This window comes from Protopterus annectens, chromosome 1.part1, assembly GCF_019279795.1.
Source record: "Protopterus annectens isolate FY-2018-M chromosome 1.part1, PAN1.0, whole genome shotgun sequence".
NCBI classification, from domain to species: Eukaryota; Metazoa; Chordata; order Ceratodontiformes; family Protopteridae; genus Protopterus; species Protopterus annectens.
Genome location: NC_056726.1, coordinates 1,855,379,621 through 1,855,406,873, shown reverse-complemented (window position 1 = coordinate 1,855,406,873; position 27,253 = coordinate 1,855,379,621). Strand labels below are relative to the sequence as shown.

The following is a 27,253-nucleotide window of genomic DNA, read 5'->3' as shown; positions in this document are numbered from 1 at the left end:
GGGAGGAGGAGAGGGTTGTCTGTGTACATGAGGCAGTTGTAACATTGCCTCAAGATTCCCAGATTCACCAGCTGGACCGGAGAGGAGATTGACAACTGACCTTTGGACATGCTAGAATAGTATTGGGAATTCCTTTATAATTGAAAAAAGGGCCAATGGGGAACAAGGTACTCAAGGGGAGTTTGTGAGGGTGTAGTGCTTTTAATTTTTTAGTGCTGACTTAGTGAGCAAGTGCCAGGTAACTTAAATGCAATATGTTACAGGTAACTTAAATGCAAAAACGACAAGCAGTAACTTTCTTTCAAGTGAAACAAGGAAATAAGTACAGTAAGCAATGCAGATATCACTAGGGATCCACAGAAGCGCTGAAAAGCCGTGTTTTAGGTGAAATTAGCGTTTCAGGGAAATAAGCAAACAAACAACAAGCATACAAACAAAGCTAGATTCAGCAGGCCTGGATCTAGTCTATGCTACAGCAAACAAGGTGTACCAATTTCAGTAAGAAACAGTTCAAATATGCAGGCACTATAAGCCTTTAACCAGAAATTCCCAGCTCAGAAGGGCAGAGTCCAGCCTCTCCTCCCACAAGAGTGCAGACCACGAACCTTCTTAATGTAAAATAACTGGCCTGAAGCCCAAGTGCTTAAACCAGAACTAATACACTTTTAGAATAACAGACACTGAGCCTTCAATCAGCAGTTCCCAACTTAGAAGGATGCAAGCTACCTGTCCTGCCACCACAGTGCAGGCCACAAACAATTTAAATGTGGTAATGATATGTGTATTTTATATACAGACTAGGAATATTGTCCATGAATATCTTGGCATGATTCTAGTATATGTATAAAGATAGACCAGATGCGAACCAAGAATTATAGTAGTTTTGGATTTGTTTTAGCCTGAATACCTTATTAGTTAGTGTACTTATAAGATTTAGATAAGCTAGGTTTAGCTTTCCAAACTAGTATCTATTTCTTTTCTTCCAACTTATACTGAAGGTATGGTTTAGGCTTTGGTGTTCTATACACTTGTGGATAACAGACATTTTACTAGTCTCACATTTATTCATTAGCATATTTGCGATGTGGAATGGCTTAACATTGTTTATGATATTTTAATATATGATGCCCATACATTAACACATATAGAGATTATTAAACAGCATATGACCACATGTGTTAAAGTGTAACCATATATGGTTATCTGTATACATGCAATAGGGTTTCCACTTTTTTGCAGAAACTTGTTGGGATTGTCCCATATAGTGGATAGTTGTGAACAGGAATTGTTTTTTGTTCTAACATGGTGGTATGGGAGTTCTGATTGAATATAGCATTAAAATAAACAGGAATACAAGTATATTTCCTTTATGGTTTATCAATATATTAGTTGTATTTTGTTTTTTTAATGCAGCTTAATCACTCGTGAGCTTTATGGAAATTCCATATTGTCTATGATAGGGGAACCCGGGACTGATATGTTTTTGATCCATATAGTTTGGGATACATTCATATTTGGTCAATTTTGAAATTTTGGGACCAAAAGAAATTTTCTGGGTCATATAGTCATTATACAGATAGTCTGGGTCTCTACGGCAATCTTCCTTTTTTTTACTGTGGACTGCTGTCCTTCGACTAAAGTATATATAAAATTGATATACACCTCTAATGGTTTACAGTACTATCAAACCCCTTTGTTTTCAGTGTCAGCCCTGCTAATTTATGATATTGGGATATTGGTTGGAACTCATTACTATTTGATTGTTCACCATTCTGTTGAGTGTTTATTATTGTTTCGGTATACTGCATAAACTATGGACCTGGAGCAGATTCTACATGGATTATGTCCTGATCGGAATGACATAGGAATCTTTGGAATAAATGGCATACCAAGCAATAATCAGAATGGCTCCAACTTTGGTCTTACTCATGGATGTGATTTAGCCTTCAATAAACTCAACAAAGGTTTAAAGAATTTGAGAGCCAATATTTGGCACCTAAGATTATTTAGGGCATATATCAATAAAGAAATCACCCCAAGAGGCTTAAGAGTTCGGTTACAACCTCTGGTCAGCAGGTCGGAGGACAGGCTGACCAGAGAATGGAACCTAGCTCTACAGCAGTCATCCATGACGTTTGTAAAGATTCTTGCCTCAAATTATGAAAGGATGGTGGATATCAATGTAGCGGAGGTCAAAGCCTCCTGTGAGGAATGTAAGCAATATGAGTCCCAACCTATATATGCCACTTCAGTTAACAAACTTTCAAAAGATTTGGCTAGTTTTGACAAACAAACTAAAGAAAGAAAAATTTGTAAATTTAACAGGGACTGCGCTGATTATCAAAGGGGTCGTCCGTTTGACACATTTAGATCGGTTAGATTTACTGACATTGGTCGGGGGACAGCGGGCACCAAGCCTAGGAAGAGACCCAGATCTATCCTGAAGTCTAATGAGAGCTCTCTTGTCAGCACCTCAGGAGAAGAATCCTCCTATACAGATAATGACAGTAGTAGCTATCGTAAATCACCCAAAAGCAAAATGTCAAATGCTATGCACCCTTTAGACATAGCAAAAGGAGACGGGGAGGTCGTAAACATAGACATGGGCATAAGATCCAACTCCATGGAGGGACTGATACAAACGTTGTTGAACTAACTGAACAAAGGTATCATAATGTACTGAATTTATCTGATGTACAACTTACTGATGCACAAGACACATTACTTAATACAGGTCTTGGTTTTATTCCTGGTTTCTTTCCTGATGAATATAACGTTTTTAATGATGTACTGTCATTTTGTCGTAATGTTAACCTTAACCTGTTTTTTTTCAGATAATACTTCTCAAAGATTACAGGAATTCAGATTTCTCAAATCTGAATTCCAACCCCCCCATGAATAAATATGTCTCTATATTTCAACAGTCAGTTTTAAGAGATTTACATTTTCGGTGCAGTGAATCATGCATTCTGGGCCAAAACATATCGACATCGGAAAAGGTTGCCCTTGAAGAACTTAGGAATAATCATAACATTGCAATTCTGCCTGCAGACAAGGGAGGTGCTGTTGCAGTAATGAATATGTGATTCTACTTTAATGAGGGTAAGGGACAATTGGCAAATACCAGATGCTATATGCAGATGTCTATTGACCCTACTTATGTCTTTAAGAAGGAAATAGATGAGTTTTTGAATCAAGCTGAAGAAGAGGGTATTATTACCAAAAATATTGTGAAACATCTTACAGTGAAGGACCCGCAGAAACAAATTCTTTATCTCCTTCCTAAAATACATAAGTCCATTTCTAAACCCCCAGGTAGACCCATTGTATCTGGCATAGGTTCATTAACAGAACCCTTATCAGCTTTTTTGACACATTACCTTAAGCCATTACTAACTTCAGTCAGAGCCCGATTACAGGACACGACTCATTTCCTACAAATTATAGGGGATACACAATTGGAACAAGGGTGGTTAATGTGTACGTTGGATGTGAAATCATTATACACCAGCATACTGCATTGGGCTGGATTACAAGCCTTACAATATTGGTTGGAATGATCAGCTTTACACCCACCAGGATTTAACACCTTATTAGTCTGCATGGCCGAACATGTGCTGAATAAAATTTTTTTTACTTTCATGGTGAATGTTTTTAGCAACTACAAGGTACGGCTATGGGAGCATCCTTTGCTCCCATATATGCAGATTTATTCATGGCCTATTTTGAAGAATGCATGATTTATGATACATCACATAATCTATATATGGTAGAAATTGATATCTGGTGGCGATACTTGGATGACTGTTGGATGGTGTGGCGGGCGGACCAAGCATATTTACAAGAGTTCATTGAGTATCTGAATGGAAACATATGGGGTATTGAGTTTACTGTTACGTCTAATCATGACACCATTGATTTTCTGGATGTCACAGTATACCAAAATACGGATCATACTTTAAGCACTAAAACTTATCGTAAATACCCACAGTATAATACACTGCTTCATGCATCTAGCATGCATCCGAACCACAACATTCGGAATATACCGAAATCTCAATTTATGCGTATTAAACGCATTAGTTCATTCGAGAAAGACTTTGAACATGCCAGAAAAGATCTGTATCATAGATTTAGGGATAGGGGATATAGAGATTTGGACATACATAAAGCAAGTGAATGGTGTAACACTCTGCATAGGAACACTTTGTTACAATATAAAAAATCTACCAATACTCAGAAGGATTCTACTCAGGTTTGTGACCACATATAGCAGGAACCACCACATGGTAAGAAATATATTAGATTCCAGTTGGAATATACTTTTGGCAAATGGGGGATTGAGAACAATTTTGGGTGCTAGATGCCAAATCTCATTCAGACGAGGTAAAACTCTTGGAGGTCTTTTCTCTCATTACAAACATAAAGAAAGTGGAGGTGCCATATATCAACAAACCACTACAACTGGAGATAAACTTCTTGGTACCTTCCTGTGTGGTCATTGTAGCTCCTGCTCACAGGTTAGCAGATTTAAAGAATTCACTAGTGTCAATACCAACAGAGTGTATCAATCTAGGGTGTTCACTAATTGTAGTAGTACCTGGATCATTTATCTAGCTACTTGTCAATGTAAGGCATTTTATGTGGGCCAAACATCACGGTCACTCAGAATACGTATGACAGAACATAAGAGCGATATCAGGAATAAAAAGGAAACTAATGCCCTATATAGACATACCATCAAACACAGTAATGCTCACTTTATGTTTATGGTTATTGATAAAATCACGGGAGATAGAAGCCACCAACAAGGTTGGCATACTATCTTAAATCATAAAGAAAAATACTGGATTACTAACCTTGGAGGATTATTTCCACCTGGTCTCAATGACCATTTATAAATAATTTATAATATGGTGATCCTCAGTGTATGAGCTCTAGGCTGGTGACAATTAATTTATATTAGTGGATATTATCTACATGATAACCAGTTTGTCGCTTGGCATGGATTGCGGGCCATATATTAATGCAGACTATACAGGTCAACAAAGAATAATAGATTGATTTCATTATTTTTTTGGAATTGTTATGGGGGTACTTTGAATCCTGTAACTATCAACACACGTATACATACATCATGTTTCATATCTCTTTGTCCAATACTATATAATCAAGAAGTTGCTATTATTATATATAGGCACATATTCATTTTTGTGACAACTAGTTCAGTTTAAAAATGATATATTGTTCTTAATATTATGGATGTTGATATTTTACATATTATAATACTTCAATCAAATATGTTACAAACTTTAAGTGCATGTTACTATAGAGTTCATGTAGAATGAACAGTTTTTTCTGTGTCATTTCTTGGATATTTTATTTTATTATATGTATATAATTTCAGGTATATACATATACATATTAGTTAGATGCACTTGTTAGCTTGACAGAGTGAACTAGTTTGTATAGATAATATGTTAGATTGTGAAAGTGACATACACAGTTTGGATAAATTAGGATATGTTAGTCCTTTTTCCTCCAAAACTAAGGGTGATTTCACTCATTTTCTTTATTTGAAAATATTTAGAGACTCATTAATTTTGTTGGGCATCTCTATGTTATGATTTTTACATGCATACTTGAATTGTTCGTTCTTATTTATCATGGTACTAATATACTCCAACCACTAGGTTGGGCTATACCATTGTTTCCATTGGTCAGGGAACAATATAAATACTTGTGACTATTCTATGTTTTAAAAAAAAAAAAAAAAAATTTTCAATCCATTGAAAAAGGCTGGGTAGCCGAAACCGGTCTGGTATATGAAAATATAAGATTATATAATAAAATTATCATCTGGATTCTATTTTGGTGTCGAGTATCGTATTTTGCTGGTCGTCGGAGTTTGTATGACAATGGTTTGACCGTGCACGCCACCTTTGCGAGGCATCAGGTTTTGAAGGGAAATGCACCACAGTCCTTGACTGACAGCAGGAGTGGGCTAAAAAGAAATTTTTTATAACAAGCTCATAATTCCTCCACTCCAGATAGCAAATTGCTGTATATTTCCTGCCCTAACTGATCCATATTATCCTCAATGGGTTCCAACTTAATTTTTCCATAGTTAATCCTTTTTAGATAAAAATCCACTGGGGGAAAACAATACTTAACAATGAAATAAGCTAAAATAGTGCCAATCTGTACTCCCTGCATATTCAGAAAATCTACTTACTACTGCAGTTACTACTAATCCACAAAATAAATTATAAAAAAAAATCACTGAAATCAGTGCAAAAATAAAAGCAAATAAATGGAATATGTGGGGGTATGTTATTAAATAAATTCAAAACATTCAAATGTGGGATTTAAAATTATGTTTTACTGCTAGCCGAAACAGCATGAACCCTATTTTGCTTCCTTTATGTGACTGTAATTAAAGATAGTTATACATTAGCCAATATCCAGTCATCTGCTTTTATACAGACTAGATTTACTACAACATTCATTGTACTCCCCCTTTCATCATCAAGATTTATGCTATCTTCAAGAAAGCATTTGTTTCTTACCAGTTGTGGGTCTATTTCTTCATTGAGTACTGCCTCATTCTTGATCAGGGCAACTCTCTGTGCAAACCTACATGTTGAAATAGATTCCTGCAAAAAAGACAGAAATGATTTAAACTGTCACATTAAAACACATGCCATGGTGAGAACAGAACTAAGTGAATGGATTTCAGCATTTTATAAACTATTCTGTATTCAACAAATGTCAGGTTTACTACATTATGAACTTATAAATAAAGTATACTTTCTAAAGCAAGATATGCATATATCCCAGTGCCTTTCCTGAGAAGTTAAACAGGCCACATGGAATGTCAATTCAACTGCATGTTATGTAGGCACTGCACACACTACAGACATTTCTGTGGATTTATGAAACTGAAGTATTGAGAAATATTTGAAAGACTACAGCTCAGGAAATCATAAATACAATTTTATTAATAAATACAATAAAAAGCAAATCACTGGTAAGGTGTAATTCATCCAACTTGAGAAAAACATAATCCAAAAAAAGTTAATATCTTAGTCGTTTGTACCATCTGGTTCATAACTGCTGTTAGAAGCATAATGTTTTTGGTTGAAATACCTGAGAGACCTATTTAACCCAGGCTAAAATATAGTATTGAAGGAATCCTTTAAGGTTAGAAGCTGTTAACTATTCTCCTTGAACTCCAAGAAGTTTGTAATCTTACCATTCACTCACACCAGCTATGATTGCAGAAAATAAACCTTGATGGTTGAAATGTGAGAAAAAGAAGAAGAAGAAAGTACAGGTATGTGTCAGGTACTTAAAATAATGGTGTATATTTGAGGAAATATTGTTGTAATAGAAAATCAGAATCCTGGGTTTATCTATCTTAAGCACTCTTCTTTCCCACCCAAAGTTTTATCAGCTGTGCTCATGACCTTGTGAGGGCTTGCTGATCTCATGCCAGTATTCAATGGAACTAGGTTTGGTGGGTGATGCTCTGAGATACAGTCATCATTACTCGAGGCCTTCTTCTGTTCTTCAAACCCCTTCTGACCTTAAAGGGAATTATAATTTAGTAAGTTGTTGGCATTAGCACAACAAAACATTTTTCTAATTATTGAAATGTAATCGTGTAGTAAATTAATAAAGCGGTTATAACAGCCTGTTTCTGTAGTGTAGACGTGGAGCCCTAAATTGTGACCTAGGCAACTGGGGTTCAGTTAGCAGCACCAGCACTGAAGAAGCCAAGCAACATGGGGGAGGAGTGAATGGAGTGTGGCCTTGTCATCTCTCCCAGGAGGGACCGAGAGGTGTGCATACTCATCAGCAGACTAGGCAGTGTGATTTTCCTAGTGATGAGTAAAGAAACCACTACTCATGCTTCAGGGGAAAGCTACTTGAAGGAAATGCCTCCTAGAGAAGTTAGGGAACATCCTTCTTGATCAACCAACTACATGTCCCATCTCCTGCACTTTTCCAAGTGTGCAGGCAATGCGCTGTATAAAGAGAAAAAAACATCAAACTATCCCCATGGCTGTCTGAATGTGAACGGTGGTCACTCCAGGTTTATCTGCACTCTGCTGACTGGGAACAAATGGGCCAATTAAACCGGAGACAGCGGATGATAAACAGGCAGTGTGTGTGTGTGTGTGTGTGTGTGTGTGTGGGGGGGGGGGGGTATAATGAGTAAAAAAAACAAAAATTCAAATGATTATAATGAAACTATGTAAGGGGGTGGAGGGAAGAGAACTTTACAATTACAGTGACATCTTGAAGATCGACCGTTACTTTAAGTACCTTAATAACTTTACTATCAGCTTCAGGAAGGTCACTTTAACAGCAAACCATAATATCTGGGTACATTCACAAGCAGAGTTAGTATACTCCAGTAAGATGGACAGTTACAGGTTCCCCGTAACACAACTGTGCCAAAAACCTCTCAGCTGTGCTTCTAATTTGTAGTTTTTTGTGAAGGTATACATAGGAAGCATGTGGTAGCTTCTAAAATAGCTTGTGCAGAAACATTTCTGAAATATGATATGGATGCAGTTCTTACTGTGCCTTGTACAGGTTAATGGACTTGCCGGGAAATGTGGCACATTAGGATGACTAATAAGAAAGAATTTACTTAGCAACAGGCATTCTATCCCTTTTTTGCTTAAAAAAGCTGGTGAATTTCCTGAGTTCCTTAGCTCTAGCACAATACCCGAGTTGTCTGTGTATATTCATCAAAAGCAAGTGCTGTTCTCATTCACTACAGCAATTTGGCTGAAAGACTGGTGGTTATATAAAATGAATGAAAGACACTGCAGATACTTTTTTTTAATTCAACCTTTATTTAACAATAATTCAAAATCAAACAAAACATATTTAAAAAAATAAATTTAATAATTATAATACAAGCATGATAAACAAACATAAAAATAAATAGCTACTAGATGTGGCTTTTTGGCAACATTGTATATTTTAATTCAACTACTATTAAGTGGTGACTCGTGTTATCCAAATCTTCCACTATATCACATCATGGTCAGCCATGGCACAACTTTAAGGAAGACTAGAAGAAAGGAAAGAAAAAAGTAAATAGAAACTGATTCATTTTTAAACTATGCCCGCAGACTTCACCCACGCCACACTCCCTGGTCTACCTTGTAACTTCCCCTTCTTCTTGCTTTTAAATATCTCTAAACCAGTGTGACCATTTCCTAATAAACATCTGTTGATTCCCCACCCCCAATAACCCTCATCCTAAACTACCTCTTATACAAGTTTTATTAAATCATTCAGTGTTGGAACTATACTTGTCTTCCAGCTGCAGCATTTATGAGCTTTGTAGCCAATGTTGTTATTAAGAAAAATAACTGTCATGGGTACCATTGCCTGATTTCTACCAAACTCCACAAAAATATAGCTCTGGAGTTAATCTAACCTCCTCTCCCATATAACTGGATTTTCAGCTTATCCAAAAAATGTTGTATTGTCAACATCCCTAAAAACTGTGAAACCAAGTGCCCCTGGCCCTTTCCTCACATTTCCAACAATTGAGGTCACGTGCTGGGAACACCTCTGCTAATCTCTGTGGCATACATAAATACTTGTGAAGGAATCTCCATACAAACATTATAAAACACCTGACCCAAGTAAAAACAGAGTCATTTTCCACATTTTGTTCCATACTTCCTCTGCATATTCCGATCTTATTGCATTTTACTCCAACTATTTGGCAGCTGGGGACTGGCATAATGATTAAGGCAAGTGGTATAGGGTTTTATTCTCAACAAGGTAAACTGGCTAGGCTTAAAAATGGCCCACAATGGCAGTAAGCCTAATATTTAACTATGAAGGTATAAACCTTCCCACCCTGTTGCATAATTTGATACCATGCTTTTTTTAAAGGTTTGGTAGCTTTCCTTTTCAAACTAAAGTTGATCTTTGAACACCAATATCATCTTCTCCCAATCCAGCTGTGTGGAGTTTTGAAGAGATCTAAAGGAATGGAAGGATGCAACTGATGCCATACATGAAGAAAAGGAGCATGAAAGCTCCTGCTCTGAGGAGAAGCTCCCCACTCTCCTCCTTGAAGTAGAGTCCATGGTTCCAGATGACTCCTACAGGAGTGGAGAAATGGCCCCAGATCAAGGTAAGGAAGTAATCACTTGTCTCTGTAACTTTGTTGGGGACAGCTTCACCAGAATGAACATCTCTAGGTCTGCATTCCTTCTCTTTTCCTTTCTTTTTCCAGGCAGTCATGTTTTTTTTTTTTTTCCTTTTCTTCTCTCTCTCTCTTTTCTTGTCTTTGGATTGATCCTACTTAAGAAGGCCCTTAAAATAGTTTGTTACTTAAATCCAGAAGGCTCTGGGAGATAGAATGTCATTCTGAGTCCAGATGCCCTAACCCATCACATACAACACACACACCTTGTGTGGATGTTGGAGAAGGATGTTGGGATTACACTGTCTACATTTTTTAAAGATAGAGGCCTTGGTATGCTTATGAATGTTATCAGTTCACTGTCTAACACTGCCACAAAAAAATGTCACTAGACGAGTTATACAATATCACTATATTCTTCTTTAAATCCAAATTAAGACTAGAGGGAAAGAAAGTTTTTTGACACCTTGATCCCATTTGCAAAAATGGGAAAAAGGGGTTGTGGATGGATGGATGGAACAGAAAATGTATGACAGGGGAAAGATTGATTATAATGTGAGTAAAATATGCAGGAAGCATTTGAAAGAAGTCATAGCATGGGCATAAGTTACCCCTTTTTAGTGCAAGCCTGGGTAGACCAGCTCCAAATATAATAGATGTACAAAAGGTACAAAAAGCAGATAAAGTTATAATCAATAAAAACAACAACAAAAATTCTCTTCTCTTTCCCTACATGGGTTAAAAGAAACTCTCAATGGCTTGAGCAGTGCAAAGAGTCACTCAATGGCAGTAACAGGATCTGGAGATTCAGAACGGAGCAGTACATAATGGGAGAGGAGATCAAACTAGCAAAGGTTTGTTGCTACTGTGGAAAGTACACTTACCATAACTGTAGATGTTTGAATGTCCACTCCTGCAGTACAATAAGCTATATGGTTTATATCCTGCATAGGATATAACAGTCATACAGCTTCAAAAGCCTCAGGACACCTTCCATGCACCCAAACTGTTAGCTTAAGGTCAGGTGACTAAAAAGACAGGTTTGGGCACAAAGGTTTTCAGAGCTTTCCTGCCAGCTGAAAGAGGTAGGCTAATCCCTGAAAGGATATTGCAAGGAAAAGAAAAATACATCTCCACACCCTGGCATAAAAAGCACACAAAAAAACAAGAGGGATGGAGGAAGGGATAGGCAACTGCAGCAGTGATCATTCAAATATCTACTATTATGGTAAGTTTACTTACCCAACTGTACTACGTTCTTCATATTGATCACTGCTAAACTATATGCAAATATTGACATAGCTTAGAACTAGGAGGAAGAAGGGGAAGGGTCCAGTAGCCCCTGGGGAATGGTTCTAGCAAAGTCAAGGAACCTATTTTTGGTACTTTGTAAAACTATGCAGAGAGGACCAAGTTGCTACTTTTAGAATACTTCTAGAATCCAAACTTTTCCAAAAAGCCATTGATGAATCCAAGGCCATGGTAGTAGTGTGCCTTGAGCCTGACTGGAACAGTTTTCTTGTGGTGGGAATAAAAAAAAGTTAAGTACTCACCATGATGTTCCATCCATGTTGTCCATTTTCATTCTTCCTCAACAAATGGGTTTGGATCTGACTTGACTATTATTTTCAGCTCGTCGCCATTAGCAAACTCTTAAGCTCCTCCCTTTACCATAATGCTCTATCCCCTAACATACCTCAGATCTTGTTTGCTGGTTTATAGCATCAAAAGAAATACTAGCATCATGGTAACAGATAACCATATGTGAAGCTCAACATAGGGAACAGTGGTTCCCTTACAAGGTCTCTTCTTCCAGAAGTCATTAGTTCAAAGTCAGGGGGTTTGTGGGAGGGGAAATAAGGAAGAATGAAAATGGACAACACAGATGGAACATTACGGTGAGTACATAACTTTTTTTACCTGATTGTGTCAATTTTCATTAATTCCTTAACAAATGGGACAGTCTCTCCAGCTACCTGAAATCATATAACTATAAGGAAGGATATTCCTAAGTATAGTTAAGCCAATTGCTGCTCTTCCCCTTGAGACCAGATTCAATTTGTAATGAGTAATAAAGGTATGAGGATTAGCCCAATTAGCAGCCACACATATATCATCCATTGAAGTACTGGATAAAAATAGTGATGGTGATGTTGGCATGGATCTAGTTCAATGGACTCTCAAAGGTTTTGGAACAGAAAGGCCTAAATTGTTACAAAGGATATACAGTCAGCCAGCCATCTGGCTAAGATTACCTTTGGGACCGGCTTGCCTAATTTGGAATCCACAAAGGAGACAAACAATTGACCTGTTTTTCTGAATTTTTTTTCTATGTAAGTAAAAACGCGACTGCGTATGAACATCCCATAAGTGTAACATATTCACTTTTGTAAAATTTGGAAAGAAAACTGGCAAATTAATAGATCGGTTAATGCTTGATTCTGACACCACCTTAGGAAAGAAGGAAGGAATGATTGGTTTGTAAAGCTACCCTGTCCTTATGACATACTAAGTAATGAGGTTTACAGGACAGTGCTTGAAGTTCTGACAGTCTTCTAGCAGAGGTGATGGCTACCAAAAATATAGTTTTCCAGGTCAAAAATTTTAGCTCTCAATTAGCTGCTGGTTCGAAAAGGGGAAATTAATTAAGGCTGGCAATACCAAATTTAAGTCCAATGGTGGAGTTGAATCCTTCTAAGGCGGTCTCAAAAGAAGGGTACCTCTCAAAAAGGCTTTATAAAGTTTAGATGAAGCCAAGGAGGAGTTTTCAATCCCAGTGTGAAAATTAGAAATGGCAGCTAATTGTATCCTAATAGTTGAGGAGCTGGCTCCTTCGTTGAAAACTGTATGGGTGCTGAAAAAAGGTCGCTATGTTTGTGCTGCACCGAAAAAATAAATCTCTTCCATTTACTTCTGTAAAGTTTCCTTGTGGAAGCTTTGAGGGAAGACAAAAGTATACGACTAACAGGAGAAGAGAGCATATGCTATCTGCCTATCAATGGAAGTGGAGAAATCATGTGGTCAGTTTTAGGTGTCGCGTGAGACAGACGGTCTGGAATTGGATACAGAACCCAAGGAGGGTAGACTAGAAGAGGCCAAAAAAAGGGAAAACAAATTTGTCAAAGTCAGTAAGGCGGAATGAGGATGACTTTGCTCTTCAATCAGAATGCTTTCTGTATAAATTTGGGGATTAAGGGAGTTGGGGGATAAGCATAGAGGAGACAGGGGGCCAATCATGCAGGAGAGCGTCTCTCGGTGACTTCCTGGATGGGGGGATTAGGGCAAAGAACCTGTTGCACTGTTGTTTAATGGAGATGCAAATTGGTTACAGCATGGCTGGCCCCACTGGTAAAAATAATTTCTGTCACGTCCTTGTTGGGAGACCACAAGTGAGGTAGTAGAATGGACATGCTCAACTTGTCCACTATCATGCTGAATTTCCCCAGGATGTGTGTTGCTATCAGAAAACGGTTGGAAAAGATCACCCACTGTCAAACTCTGACAGCTGCTTAACACAAGGGGTAAGATCTGGTTCCTCCTTATTTACTTATGTACCAAACCACAGACTGTCTGAATACCAACTGCCCTGAAAGGGAGAGACCCCTGGAAAGCCTGCAATGCTAACAACACTGCTCTCATTTCCAGAACACTGATATGTATTTTGGCCTCTTAGGGGGGACCATGTACCATGGAATATTTTTCCCAGGAAGTGCCCCCACCCCACTCAATCTGGGATGTCCATGGTCACTATGGCCTTGGGTTAAGGAAGAATGAAGGGACGGCCTTGTAGAACCTGATCTGAGGGGATCCACCACCAAAGATATCTTTTGAATGCTTGGGTAATTCTTATTTGAGTGAAGAATGGACCACTGAATTGGTCCATATGAATCCTCATACGAAATCTTGCTAGGGGAGCTAGAACTATCGCCACAGACATTGATCCCAAGGCTTGTAGAATCAATTGGGCTGAAATTGAGGACTTTTGAATTATCTTTCTGACCTGGAATTGGATGGTCTATACTCTTGGAACAGGAAGAGAGGCTGTCTTGGATACTGTGTTGAAAATTGCTCCTATGAATTCTAATGTCTGAGATGGCTGTAACCGTGATTTGTTGTAATTTATGGTAATCCCCAGAAGGAAGCATGTCTGGAGTACCTGGTCTCAAGCTCTTATCAGTAGATGCCTGGTCGGAGCAGTTATGAGACAGGCATCCAAGTATGGAAACACTTGGAATCTTTGCAATCTTAAGCAAGCTGTACCACTGTCATGCATTTGGTGAACACTCTGGGGGCTGTGGTGAGGTCAAAGGGCAGTGTTCTGAACTGGCAATGACTGGCACCCAGCCTGAAATGCAAGTACCTTCTGGATTGTCTGTTCATTTTTATGCAATAGTACACATCCTGAAAGTCTATTGAGCGCATACAGTCGTCCTTGCACAAAAAAGGCAGAATGGACTAAACCATGACCATCCAGAACTTGGTATGCTGACTTGATCTGTTCTGACTGCTGAAATCCAAAATCAGTCTCCAGTCCCGATCTGGTCTGGTCTGGTGGGAACACTTGGATGACTCTTTTTTTCTAGCAACTTTTCTATTTCTGGTGCTGCTGCTTTCCTAGGACTGGGTGGAACATCAGGAAATTTGCATACAGGTGGAGGTGGTAGGGAAAAGAGAATTATATAACCTCTGGAAAAAAAATCCTCCTCACCCATGTATCTTTAGTAATGTATAGCCAGGCTCTCTGGTGCAAGGATAAACAACCCCCGACTACCTCCATAGGTGGACAAGTAGACTTCCTTTCAGGAATGCTGGTAGGATCTGTCAGAGAAGGAATCTCTGGACCCCTGGTTCTGCAGGCCTCCTCTGTCGCATGGGTGGTTGTTTCCATTTGAGTTCCCCCATCTGGCCTGGGGGAAATACCTCCATGTGGATCTTGGAAAGGACCCTGGGACTTTCTAAATCACATTTTCTGACCTCCTCATTTATTCTTGGAAAAGGTTCTTTGGGGGTTAAAAAACATCCATCATGCTTCCACAAGAAAAGTGTGTCTTTTACATTACGGCCAAACAAAGAGGTTCCATCAAAAGGTGTATTGTCGAAGGAAGACTTGAAGAACTCCACAGAGTCACACAAGTACATCTGGGGATGCCTCCTAATGGAAATGCCTGAACCCGCATCTTTTAAGTTACCTTTAGCTGGAAGTGAAATCATCATCATGGACGAATTAGTAATTGTCTGTAGGATAGCCAACTGTGAAGTCACATAAGTCTGTGCCTCAGAAGTACTGGTCCCAGTGAGAGATTTGAATAGTTCCATATTCAAAAACCTCTGCAATCTAGTGAGGTGTGCCAAACAATTCAGCATTCTGTGTGTAAATGTCACTAAAGCATAAACATGCTTCCCAAATCTGTCCAATGTCCTTGACTCTCTGTTAGGGGGATGGACAGTAAATTCTGTTCTTTGAGTCCCTTCTTGGTGGCCACCTCCAAGACCATGGCCCACTTGCTCCAAAATTCCTTTTCTTCAGGTGGTGCCAAAATCTGGTCTGGTCTCTTGGAGATCAACTCAACCATGTCTGGCTCCTTCCACACCCACTTAGTGATCAAGTCAATAAGCTCGGCAGTGGGAGGAGTCACCCAGGAGGTAGAGGGACCAGACCCCAAGGCCTCCAGGAATACAGATTCCTCTTGGGAAGAGTGATCAGTAGACCAACCAGCCCTCTGCTTGAGGATCTCTACGATATCTCCAAATGAGACATCTGTGATGGCTGTGCCCTGGCCCAACAATCAAGGAGCCTCAATCCTCACCACTAACATCAGGGAGGTCGTCTCCTAGAAGAGGAAAGGATAACTAATACACACAGTAAAGTACAATTTCCCTTAAGGGCACACAGAGATCACAGTCTGCCTGGGGCTGATTGCTCCTTTGCTCACCAGGTCCCCAATAAGACTCCCTACTGGCACAGCTATAGGGTCCAGGTCTCAGCCTAAATGGCCAAGCTAAAACCTCCAGTACCCTCTCTGTCCAACCAGTGCTTCATGTCTCTGCCCAGGTAGCTGATACATACATACATATACATACATATACATACACACACACACACACACACACACACACACACACACACACACACACACACACACACACACACACTTTGAGAAAAGGTTATACAATCACACAGACTTTCCTGGGAAAAAGCTGGCACAGGTTCTCCAGCTGTGCCCCTATTACCCAGACCTTACCCAGACCATACAGTAGTAATTTCTGCCACCACCCAGTTAATTATCAGCTACTAAAAGGCCCTTAAAACGGTATCCAATTATTACTGTGCAATATTATAATCCAATAGTAATGTGACTATTCAGTCTAGGCTTATTTGAAGGGCTTAGGCAGTAAACTCTATAAATACATATAATGTACTCTAAGGCATAATTTATCTCTACATAAACCAGCCACAGGTAGAAGGTTTTAAAAATATTTAATAATAAATAATTAAAACACAAGACAAAACTACTACACCACAGAGATATCTAAGAGTTCAGAGATCACACAGAAACTTAAAATAATACAGTAAAACAGGTCTGATTTCAAAGAAAAATACCTAATTAATCTTTACTAGCTTTAACTATTCCTACAAGAAATGACAGTGTTAGAAACTTACATGTGAGTTTAGGCAGAGTGCTGAGTTAGATATCCAAGATCAAAATGCTCTCAGTCTCTTCTGAGAAATAGTATTTAAACATTACTAACAAACATGTCTGCTTGGTCCCTCCCAAATTACATCACGTTGACACTTAGGTTTTCCCAGGCAAACAAACTGCATTATTTAGCTATCTAACACCTGCTCAGAAACTTACAATACAAGGCATTTCACATATACACTCTAGCAGAAACCAGAGCAATAAAGCACCTTCCACGTGTAAATTCTGGTCATAAACTTTAGCCTTAAAAAATGGTTATGAAACCTTGATCCAGAAGCACTGGAGCCAACCTGTAACACGAAAGGGTCACAACATGCTTCACTGGGCCAGTAGAGTGCAATGTTGTCACATACTTTGCAGTTCCAAATTTCACAGTATTCTTTTACACTCAAGAAAACATGCCTGTATTTTTACATTTATTTACAAATGCCAGAATTATATATCAAATTCTATTTTAATAGGCTGGCAGCCTTCGCCCATCTCTCCCCAATCGTCACATCATCATCGGATGGTGATCTTGGGGACCTTTCCTTCTCATCAAAATTGGTATCTTTGGTAACCACTCCTGTGGGAGTCTAAGTGCACCTTCTCTTTCTAAGAACTTCTTCTGTGGGGTGTATCAGAACAAATGGTAATACCCTGCTGGGTAGCCTTGAGACTTTGGGTTGGCTGTCCCTGTGGAGTACAGTAATGAGGCTCAAGGCACACAGACATACGGTGTCCAAAAGGGAGATCAAAGGGGTGACAAACCATCTTTCCTGTAGAAGCAAAAAACACTCTCCACTACCTTGAAAGCAGAATGTTCTGGGTTGAAGGAAGTTGATAGAGCTGAGAAGCTACGCTTCTGCCTCACTGGCTCCCCATGCCCTGAAGGCAATCCTCCAGAGGCAGAGGTCGGAGCTGAGCTATCCAGTGTTGAAGCTCTGAGGGACAGAGATGGCTCCGACAACTTCAGAATCAACTCCAGCACTTCAGAACGGACAAGGGGCTTCAGCTCTGACAGTTGTCCAGCTCTGACTCACTCATAGCCAGTGCACTCAAAGAAGAAACAGTCTTCGGATCTGACTTTTTGTGTTTCTTTCTTGGAGGCTCCACTACTGGATCCGAGGAAGGGTGGAAGAACCTGAAGGCTTTCTGGACTGTTCCTTAGTTATAGATTTGGGGGAGTGAGCCAAAGATAAAGCCTCTGAAAAAGCTAAAGGAAGCAAGCCTTTTAAAATTAGCTTGTTCTTACAGTTCACAATGGTCCTAGGACTAAAAGATTTACATATGTCACAATCTCTTTGAAGGTGTTCAGGGCCTAGACAATAAATGCACAAGGCATAAGTATTGGAAAGTGGTAGCTTATGACCACATTTCTGGCACTTTTTAAAACCAGATTTTTTTGGGACATTCTGACAAACAGTTTTTGAAAGACAAAAAATATATATTTTTTTTATACAAATAGAAAAAGGGAATGAGATAGCAACAATGGTATCAAAGAATACATTGGCATGTAAAAGGGTATAGCTAGTAAAGCTTGCCAACAATGGTAAGAAGAATTACACTAATGTGGTGGAAGGGAGGAAATACAAAGTACAAAAAGTAATTAATGAAAAAATAAGATAATAATATAATAACTTATCACTGATTTGAATTTAAGCTCGAGAGCCTACAGTGACCACATCCAAACTCAAAAGCAGCAAACAAGATCTGAGGTATGTTAGGGGATGGAGAATTATGGCTAAGGGAGGAGTTTGAGAGTTTGCTAGTGGCCATGAGCTGAAAATAACAGCTGGGTCAGATCCAAACCTAACTGTTAAGGAATGAATGAAAATTGACAACATCAGATCAAAGGGTAATAGCCTAGGATAACCTTTTGGAAATAGCAGACTACTTTGCTTTGACAAAGGTAGTCCCTTATTCTTAGCTTCACAAGAAATGAACTGATTGGAAATTCAGAAACCCTTTGTTTTGCCAACATAGTACCTAAGTTGTCTGTGGACATCCATGGAAGGAAGTATACTTTCTTCCTCAGTTTTTGGTTCTGGAAAGAATGATAATTTCTCAAAGAAGTCCTGTACCTATGAAAAATTAGATAAGTTGACCTACCATATGAGTTTGCAGATCAGATACACTTCTTCCTGAGGTCAGAACAACTGGCAAACCATTTTCCATGTTGAGAACCTCAAGTCTGCTGAATTAGTAGGTTAAAATGGAGCAGTGTTCTCTAACACAAAATTAAGATCCCAAGGAAGAGCCACTGGCTTTCTCAGATGCTTTTTATGTAGCACCTCCTTGAAAAACTTTTTTACATGAGAATGCATTGAAAGAGGAGACTCTATAGGCAGAAATGGTGAAATGGCCAACAAATTAATCTTGACAGACAAGTAAGACAGGCCATAGGACAGTAACTCACACAACTACCATAAAACCAGAAAAGCGCTGGCCCTTAATGGGTGCTAGCTGCTTTGCTGGCACCAACTAGAAAACCATTTTCTATTTGTTTATATATGATTTTCTCATATCAGTCTTTCTTGCCTTCATTATCAACTGTTGCACATCCTAAGAAAACAAGAGCCTTAAAAGTATTCAGTCTGTCATCCAGGCAGCCAGCTGTAGATGCTCAGGATCAGCATGCATCAAACACCTCTGATCTTGTGTGAGTAAATCCAGTTTGTGAGGAAGCTTGTGGTAATCACCCCGGCCAATTCCAAAATTAGGGAAAAAGAACAACTGGGTATATAAACATACCCTAACAGTAAACATTCAAACGATCACTGATGCAGTAGCCTTAGCTATATGGGTTACATCCTGCATATTGCATTCACCGGACTAGAACTAATTCAATTTATTGTAAGCGCTTTTGAATGTAAAAATTCACAAACTTCCTCAAACACAGTTGTTAACTGACATAGTTTAAATAACCCTCCACATCAATGACATCATATCCTGTAAAACATTTAAAACAATATTGTCCATTAAATCACAACGTAATCACAAGAACATATTTCATTCTACATAAAGTTCATTTCACCTTTAACAAAACTTACATTAACATATAAAAGCATATAAATATATACAAATATATTAAAACATATAACAATATTAAAACTAGTACACAATTGGTCATTTAACGTCTATTTAAGTCCTTAAGCTTCAAAATACATTTAATGGAACTGTATTAATTTAAACTGGGATAGGTGTAAGCGTTAGTTAATACTTGCCACCATAATTCTCTAAGTTCTAACTCCACAGATACTGTCCCACCTCTAATATTACTGTGTATTTGTTCAATAACAAGAAACAAAAATGAATGTTCAGGACATTCAATAATATGTTTCACTTAAGCGTTGTTTACATCTTTCCTATTAATGCTATATAAATGTTCATATATTCTCTTTCTAAAGTGACTATCAGTTTTACCAATATAGAACTGGGGGCAATTTTGACACTGGGCTAAATATACCACACCAATGGCATTACAATTATATTTACCCTTAACTCTATATTTATTTCTACCTATGGAAAAACTATTAGTTACTTTAATATGTTTACACATTCTACAAGAACCACATTTGTACATGCCTCCATCCTTTTGTAAAGGAGGCAATATAGTCTCAACCAAATTTTTAAGGTTCCGTCCACTTTTGTAAACAAACTGAGGCATATCTGGTATCTTGTTTCTAATAAAAGTGTTCTCTTTCAACACCACCCAGTTCTTGTATAGAATACCCCACATAATTTCAGCCTCAATACAAAAAGATGTAATAAAATACAATGAGGCATTAGATGTGTTACCTTCATTAGATATAGTATTCATATTAGAGGAATTCAAATTCAGACTCCCAATACCATAGTCATTAGTATTAATGCCATTAATGACTTCAATTCTACCAAGAATGGGTTTAAACCAACCGTTATTATGTTTATTACTAACTTCATATATAAGGTTGTCAATCAAGTTAGATGGGTATCGCCTTGCTATAAACATTGTTTTAAGTAGATAACATTCATCCCAAAAATCATCTTCATTTGAAAATCTACTGTTATGCTATGTTACTTACACAACTGTACAATGTTTATCATACTGATCACTGCTACTGTTGGCTTAGCTATATGGGTAGATTTACCCTTGCTCACTACATTTGGGAGGTGGAAGGAGAACAGTCTAGGAACCCCTGGAGAATGCATTGCAAAAGTATGTATGGAGGACCAAGCTGCAGCTTCTAAAATACTTCCGGAATCCAACCCTTCGCAAAAAAACATAAATGAAGTCAAAGTCCTTGTAGAGTAGGGCCTTGACCCTTCCTGTAAAACATTTCCTATGTTGACTATAACAAAAGATAAAAGTCTTAGGCCACCATTTGAAAATAGTCTGTTTTGACACAAATTGTCCCTTCCTCTTACCTTCACAAGAAATTAACAATTGATTTGAAGACCTGAAAGATTTAGTTCTGTCACGATAGTACCACACTTATCTGTGGACATCCAAGGTATGGAATATCCTCTCATTTTTAGGTTCAGGAAAGTAAACTTGGATACCACTTTAGCCATAAATGAAGGATTAATTCTCAAAGAAACCCTGCCACTGTGGAAAATGAGATAGGGTTGAATCACCATAAGAACGTGCATCTCATATACTCTTCTTGAAGAGATAAAAGCAATCAATAAGACCATTCTCAGAAATTGAAGTCAGCCAGGTTAACTGGTTCAAATGGAGCAAATATTAGTTTCTCTAACACACAATTAAGATCCCAATGAGGGACCACAGGTTTTCTTGGAGGCCTCTTATGCAAAAAACCCTTAAAAAAACATTTTGCCATGAGAACACACTGAACGAGGAAGATACATACAGCTCAAACCATCACAAAGGTTCATAAAAAGTTAGGTATCCTCTATAGATGCAGAAACTACCTAACCACTGAAAGTAAAATCACCACTGCAAGAACCCACCTACTCTCCACACTACTGCATGCCTCCCTAGTACTAATGAATCTAAACAAAGGTGACCTAAATAAACTTAACTACCAGCTACAACAAAATAGCAAAATTTGTCACTGACTCATCATATAGATCCCATCACTGCCAATCCTTTAAAAAACCATCCTGGCTAGAATTACCAAACGTAATAACTTTCAACCAACTCACTATAGCACATCAATTCCTCTATCACCCAAAAAAACTGCCCTACAGGGACTACTACACCATTATGCTAGTAATTGTCCACTAAGAAGTACCAACAAATCACTAGCTGGAATTGCCAAAAGCAAATATAACTCTGGCAACTCCTCCTATGCTATTACTGTCGCAAAAACATGGAATACACTTCCTCTAGAGATTTGGTCACTAGAAAACACACATAACTTTAAGAGACTTCTTAAGTTACATTTATCCAAATCATGGACTTGCTCCTGTACTTACCCTGGATAAAAACTACCAAACCTATCACATATCCTACTCTCTCTCTCTCTCTCTCTCTCTCATCTAAGCTATCTCTTTTAGTACTTCTAGAGTGTAAAAGTAGACAGAATGCATATTAGCACTATTTGGGCTGCATACTCTACAGTTTACTGTGCATCACTGTGTGCCTATTGTTGCAGTTCAAAATATGCAGGTGTTGTTATCTCTTTACTCTGTGCTTTCTTATTGTGTATTAGTTTATATGTTGCCTCTACTTACTGCCTATTTTATCACTGTACTGTATTACTGTACTTTATTTACTACTGTATTTGTTATTACTGTTATTATTCTTGCTATTGCATGTTATTGCTGTAGGGAGTTTTTCTCCCTGGGTCTCCAGTGAAAACAGGCAGTTGGACTTTTTCCTGGTAAATAAATGTAAAATACAATAAAATAAACATGATGAAATGGCCAAGTAATCAACCTTAATGAAAGAGTATGAAAGGCCATAGGATAACAACTCATAAAATATGTTGTTGGAACCAACTAGAAAACATTTTCCATTTACTAGCATATGATTTTTCTAGCAGCATGCTTTCCTGCCTCCATTAGTACCTGCTGCATATCCTCAGTAAACAGGTGTCTGTAAGGAATTAAGATCTTATCATCCAGGCAGCCAAGTGAAGCTGATTGGGATCAAGGTGTGAGAACATCCAGTCTGTGAAGAAGCTTGTAGTAATTGTCCATGGCCATTTCCAAAAGAAGACAGAACCACAGCTGCCTGGGCCAGAAGGGAGTCACCACAATGACTGTGGGTGATTCCTTCTGAATCTTTAGAAATAACCTGAATATCAATGGAAAGTATGGAAAAGCATGCAAAAACATTCTTATCCAAGGAAAAGAAAAGACAAGGTGTCCTTGAGCAGAATCTTACCAGCTGATTTTTCAGAGAGGAGACAAATCTCCCCACAGATGGATCAAATCTTTTAAGACCCTCTGATCTAGTTTCCATTCAAAAGGGTCTGCCCCTGTCCTGTTCAGCTTGTCTACCACACAATCATGCTCTTACAGAATGCTGGATGCCTGTACAGTGAGCTATATCCCATGCTAGCATGGCTAGTCTGCTATGGGAGTAAGACCTGGTTCCCCTTATCTGTTTATGTCTGTACCTAGCTGAAGAGGTCTTTGGGACTACAGATAATTCAGAGAGTTGACAGCCTTTAACGAGCTAGCATCTCTCTTATATTTAAGTGCTTCTGTCTTTCTTGTCCCCAAGACCTTGCATTTTTATATCATTTGAAACTTGTCTCCAAGCAAAACCCAGCGCATTTGTAGTGACTGACTGCTTTAGAGCAGGAGCAGCAAACAGAAGACTTGGATTCAAGGATATTTGATGTCTTCACCAAGTGATTTATTACAAATCCCAGAACTGGAATTTGAAAAGACAATGGGCAATGATGCTGGGACCAAAGAAACTTCAGATACCATTGTATTTATCTCATGTGATAAAAGAGAAATTAGAATAAAGAAAACTTCTTGCACAAGAAACACTTCAAATAAAAAAAAATTGTTCACTAATACAATTTCTTCTTCTTTTGGCTTTTCCCAGTTAGGGGTCGCCACAGCGGATCACCTGTCCGCTCAAGACTGGCAGTGGAGTTTTATGGTGTCGAGTTGCCAGCCCGGTGCCCAACCTTCCACGGAAGGCACACACATGCACGCACACATGCCTAGGGCCAATTTAGAGTATCCAATCCACCTACAGCATGTCTTTGGGATGTGGGAGGAAACCGGAGTACCCGGAGGATGCCCACGTGACCACAGGGAGGAGATGCAGACTCTGTACAGAAGGCACCCAGCAGAGGAACGAACTGGAAAACCTCTTGCTGTGAGGCGGCAACACTAACTGTTGCACCACCGCCCGTTCACTAATACAACAGGTCCATGAAAAACTTTACATAGGTGAAGAAACTCTGGGCTGCCTAGAAAAATAATTGACAGAAGAAGTGTGCAAATATAAATAACAAAACCGATTTTTGAAAGGCATAAAAACAAACATGGACATGGGGAAATAAACAGAGATGTCATATGGTTCAATATTTATGCAAAGGAGAAAGTTAAACTAGTCAATACAAAAAAGAAAAAAAAAACAGCAGCTCCAAAGATATTTGAAAAGAAATACAGGCAAATGACACTCAGGAAATTTCACATTACAAAAAAATAAGAAAACAAAGTGGGAGATGTAGTAAAGAGGATTTGTAAGGAAGAAGTTAAACAAACATAAAAAAAAAAAAGTTATAACGTTCCATCTGTATCATCCATTTTCATTCTTCCTCAACAGATAGGTTTGGATCCAATACTCTGATCTGATTCCGCCATTTCTACTAGATCATCAGATCCAAGAACTCTCGAGGTCCTCCCTTTACCCATAATGTCCCACTAACCTAACATACCTCAGATCGAGTTTGCTGCCCCTAGATATAAAAGAAACAATTGATCTGAAAGTTTTAGTTCTGTCAAGATAGTACCAAAGTTATCTGTGAACATCTATTATATAAATTAAAAAAAGTAGAAAGGAAAAAGGAAGCTGGAGCTCAAACACAGAACAGAGTTTCCTGTACAACTCTTAGATCTTTCCAGAAGCAAAAGAGGGGGGCAGGTGGGCGGGAAGTTGAGGGAGACCAAAAATGGACAACACAGATGGAATGCTATGGTCTTACCTGATGTTGTCCTTTTCATTCATACCTCAACTGATGGGACAGAGTCCCCACCAGCTGTAACCTTGGAGTACTGCAGAGCTAAAGGCTGCTCTGTTCCTGGAAATCAAATCTAATTTTTAATAAGCAATAAAGGTGTGAGAATTAGACCAAGTTGCAGCTGCACAAATGTCATCTAGAGAAGTCCTTGACGAAAAGGCTGAAGAAACTACTATAGACCTCATGGAATGAGCCCTAGGAGACTTGGGCAAGGATAGAACTTTTTTTACCATAAACAAAGGAAATACATTCAGTTAACCATTTGGCCAATGTAACTTTGGATACTGGTTTGCTCAATCTGTTAGGAGAAAATGAAACAAACAGCTGGTCAGCTTTTCTGAAGTCTTTGGTTCTGTGAAGATAAAAGTGAAGTTGCCTATGCACATCCAAAACATGGAGCATATACAGTCACTTATTTGAAAAGTTAGGAAAGAAAACAGGAAGATTAATGACCTGGTTTATGCTGGACTCAGAAGTACCTTAAGGAAAAAGATGGATTTGTTTGCAAGGATACCCTGTCTTTGTGAAAAAACAGGTAAAGAGACTTACACGATAGAGCCCGGAGTTTGGATAGACATCTAGCGGATATGACAACGACAAAAAAAATGTTTTCCCAGGATAAAAAATATAGTTCTGCTTTGGCTGAAGGTTCAAAAGAAGCTTGTTTCAAGGCCAGAAGCATGATAATTAAATCCCAAGGAGGAGGAGGATCCTTTAACAGGGGTCTAAGTAAAAAGGCTCCCTTGAGAAAGGCTTGACATAGCATAGAAGAAGCTATGGTAGAGTTATTTTCGCCCAGGTGGAAATTAGAAATGGCATCCAATTGCACTTTATAGCTGAAAAACTAGCACCTTCATTAAAAATTGAAGCTAAACATTCAAGGATAGATTGCACAGGTGCCAGGTCCTTGCTTAGTGCCCAGAAAACAAATATCTCCCATTTACCTTTGTAAACCCTTCTAGAAAACAAAATATGATGTACCAGGGAGAAGAGCCTGGACTGTCTAGCAATCAATGGAATTGAAGAAACCATGTGGTCAGTTTGAAATCTGTTAAGTCTGGATGAGTAATACCTGGTGGGTGAGACAGGAGGTCTGGAGTCTGATCTAGTATCCAGGGGAGATGTAGAAGGTGAGCCCAGAGGAAGGGGGAGCAGATCTCACAAGGCCAGAAAGGTGCAATGAGGGTAACAGTGCTCTTCAACTGGAATGCTTTCTGCAGAAATTTGTGAATGAGAGGCAACGGTGGGTAAGCATAAAGGAGACTGGAGGGCCAATTGTGGATTATAGCATCTCTCGCTGACTCCCCTGTTGGAGGGATCAGGGCAAAAAACATGTTGCACTTATTGAGGGGAGACGCAAATAGGTTGCAGTATGGCTGGTCCCATTGATGGAAAATTCTCTCTGCCACTTCAACATTGAAAGACAATTCTTGAGACATCAGAATGGAACTAGTCTGCAATCACCTTGGATTTCTCTGGAATGTGCATTGCTATTAGAAAGCGACCAGAAGAGATCACCCATTGCCATGTTCTCAGTGGTTCTTGACAAAGAGGGTAAGATCTGGTTCCCTCATTTGTTGATGTACCAGACCATGGATCTACTGTCTGTCTGAATGGCAACTGTAACCATGAAACGGTGGCAAACTACTTTGCAGTTAAACCATGACAAATAGCAAATTATTATTCCAGAGAGAAAATTCAAAGGGGGATACTTCAGGGTGATTGCTTGTTACCGTTCCTGTTTTCTCTTGCCCTTAACCCAATGTTTACATAACAGATTAGGTCACAGTTACAATCTGGCTCCCAGAAAACAACCTTGTTTAAAGACTTCTCATCTGCTTTTTGTGGATGACTTAATACTGTACAGTTCATCAGATGAGGGACTAAAAGAAAACTGCAAGTGGTTAAAACTTTCTCATATAATATAAGCATGTCATTTGGTCTTGATAAATATGCAAAAGCAACATTTAAAGCAGGAAAGCTGCAAGAAGAAGAAAATATCACTTTGAGACAGGAATATGATATAAATGAACTTGAGCACATGAGAATGCATAAATAGTAGTGAATTGATGACGGTCAGAAAACACATGAACAAATGTGAATAAAACTCAGTAAGGAATACTTCAGAAGAATAAAACTAAAAGTGAATACTGCCTCGACATCAAGGAATGAAGTCCAAGCTATAAACCAATTTGCTCTTCCAGTTCTAACTGAAAATTTTTGGATGA

The 27,253-nt window shown here is 38.6% G+C and overlaps 1 protein-coding gene across 1 annotated transcript in view; it reads right to left on the bottom strand.

The window, feature by feature from the left end:
- KIF6 (kinesin family member 6) overlaps positions 1 to 27,253 on the bottom strand; it is a 4,303,753-nt gene that overhangs the window by 2,681,380 nt on the left and 1,595,120 nt on the right. Inside the window, exon 9 of the mRNA XM_044084863.1 lies at positions 6,570 to 6,656. Coding sequence (XP_043940798.1) covers positions 6,570 to 6,656 — 87 coding nt within the window. The remainder of the gene's footprint in view (positions 1 to 6,569; positions 6,657 to 27,253) is intronic.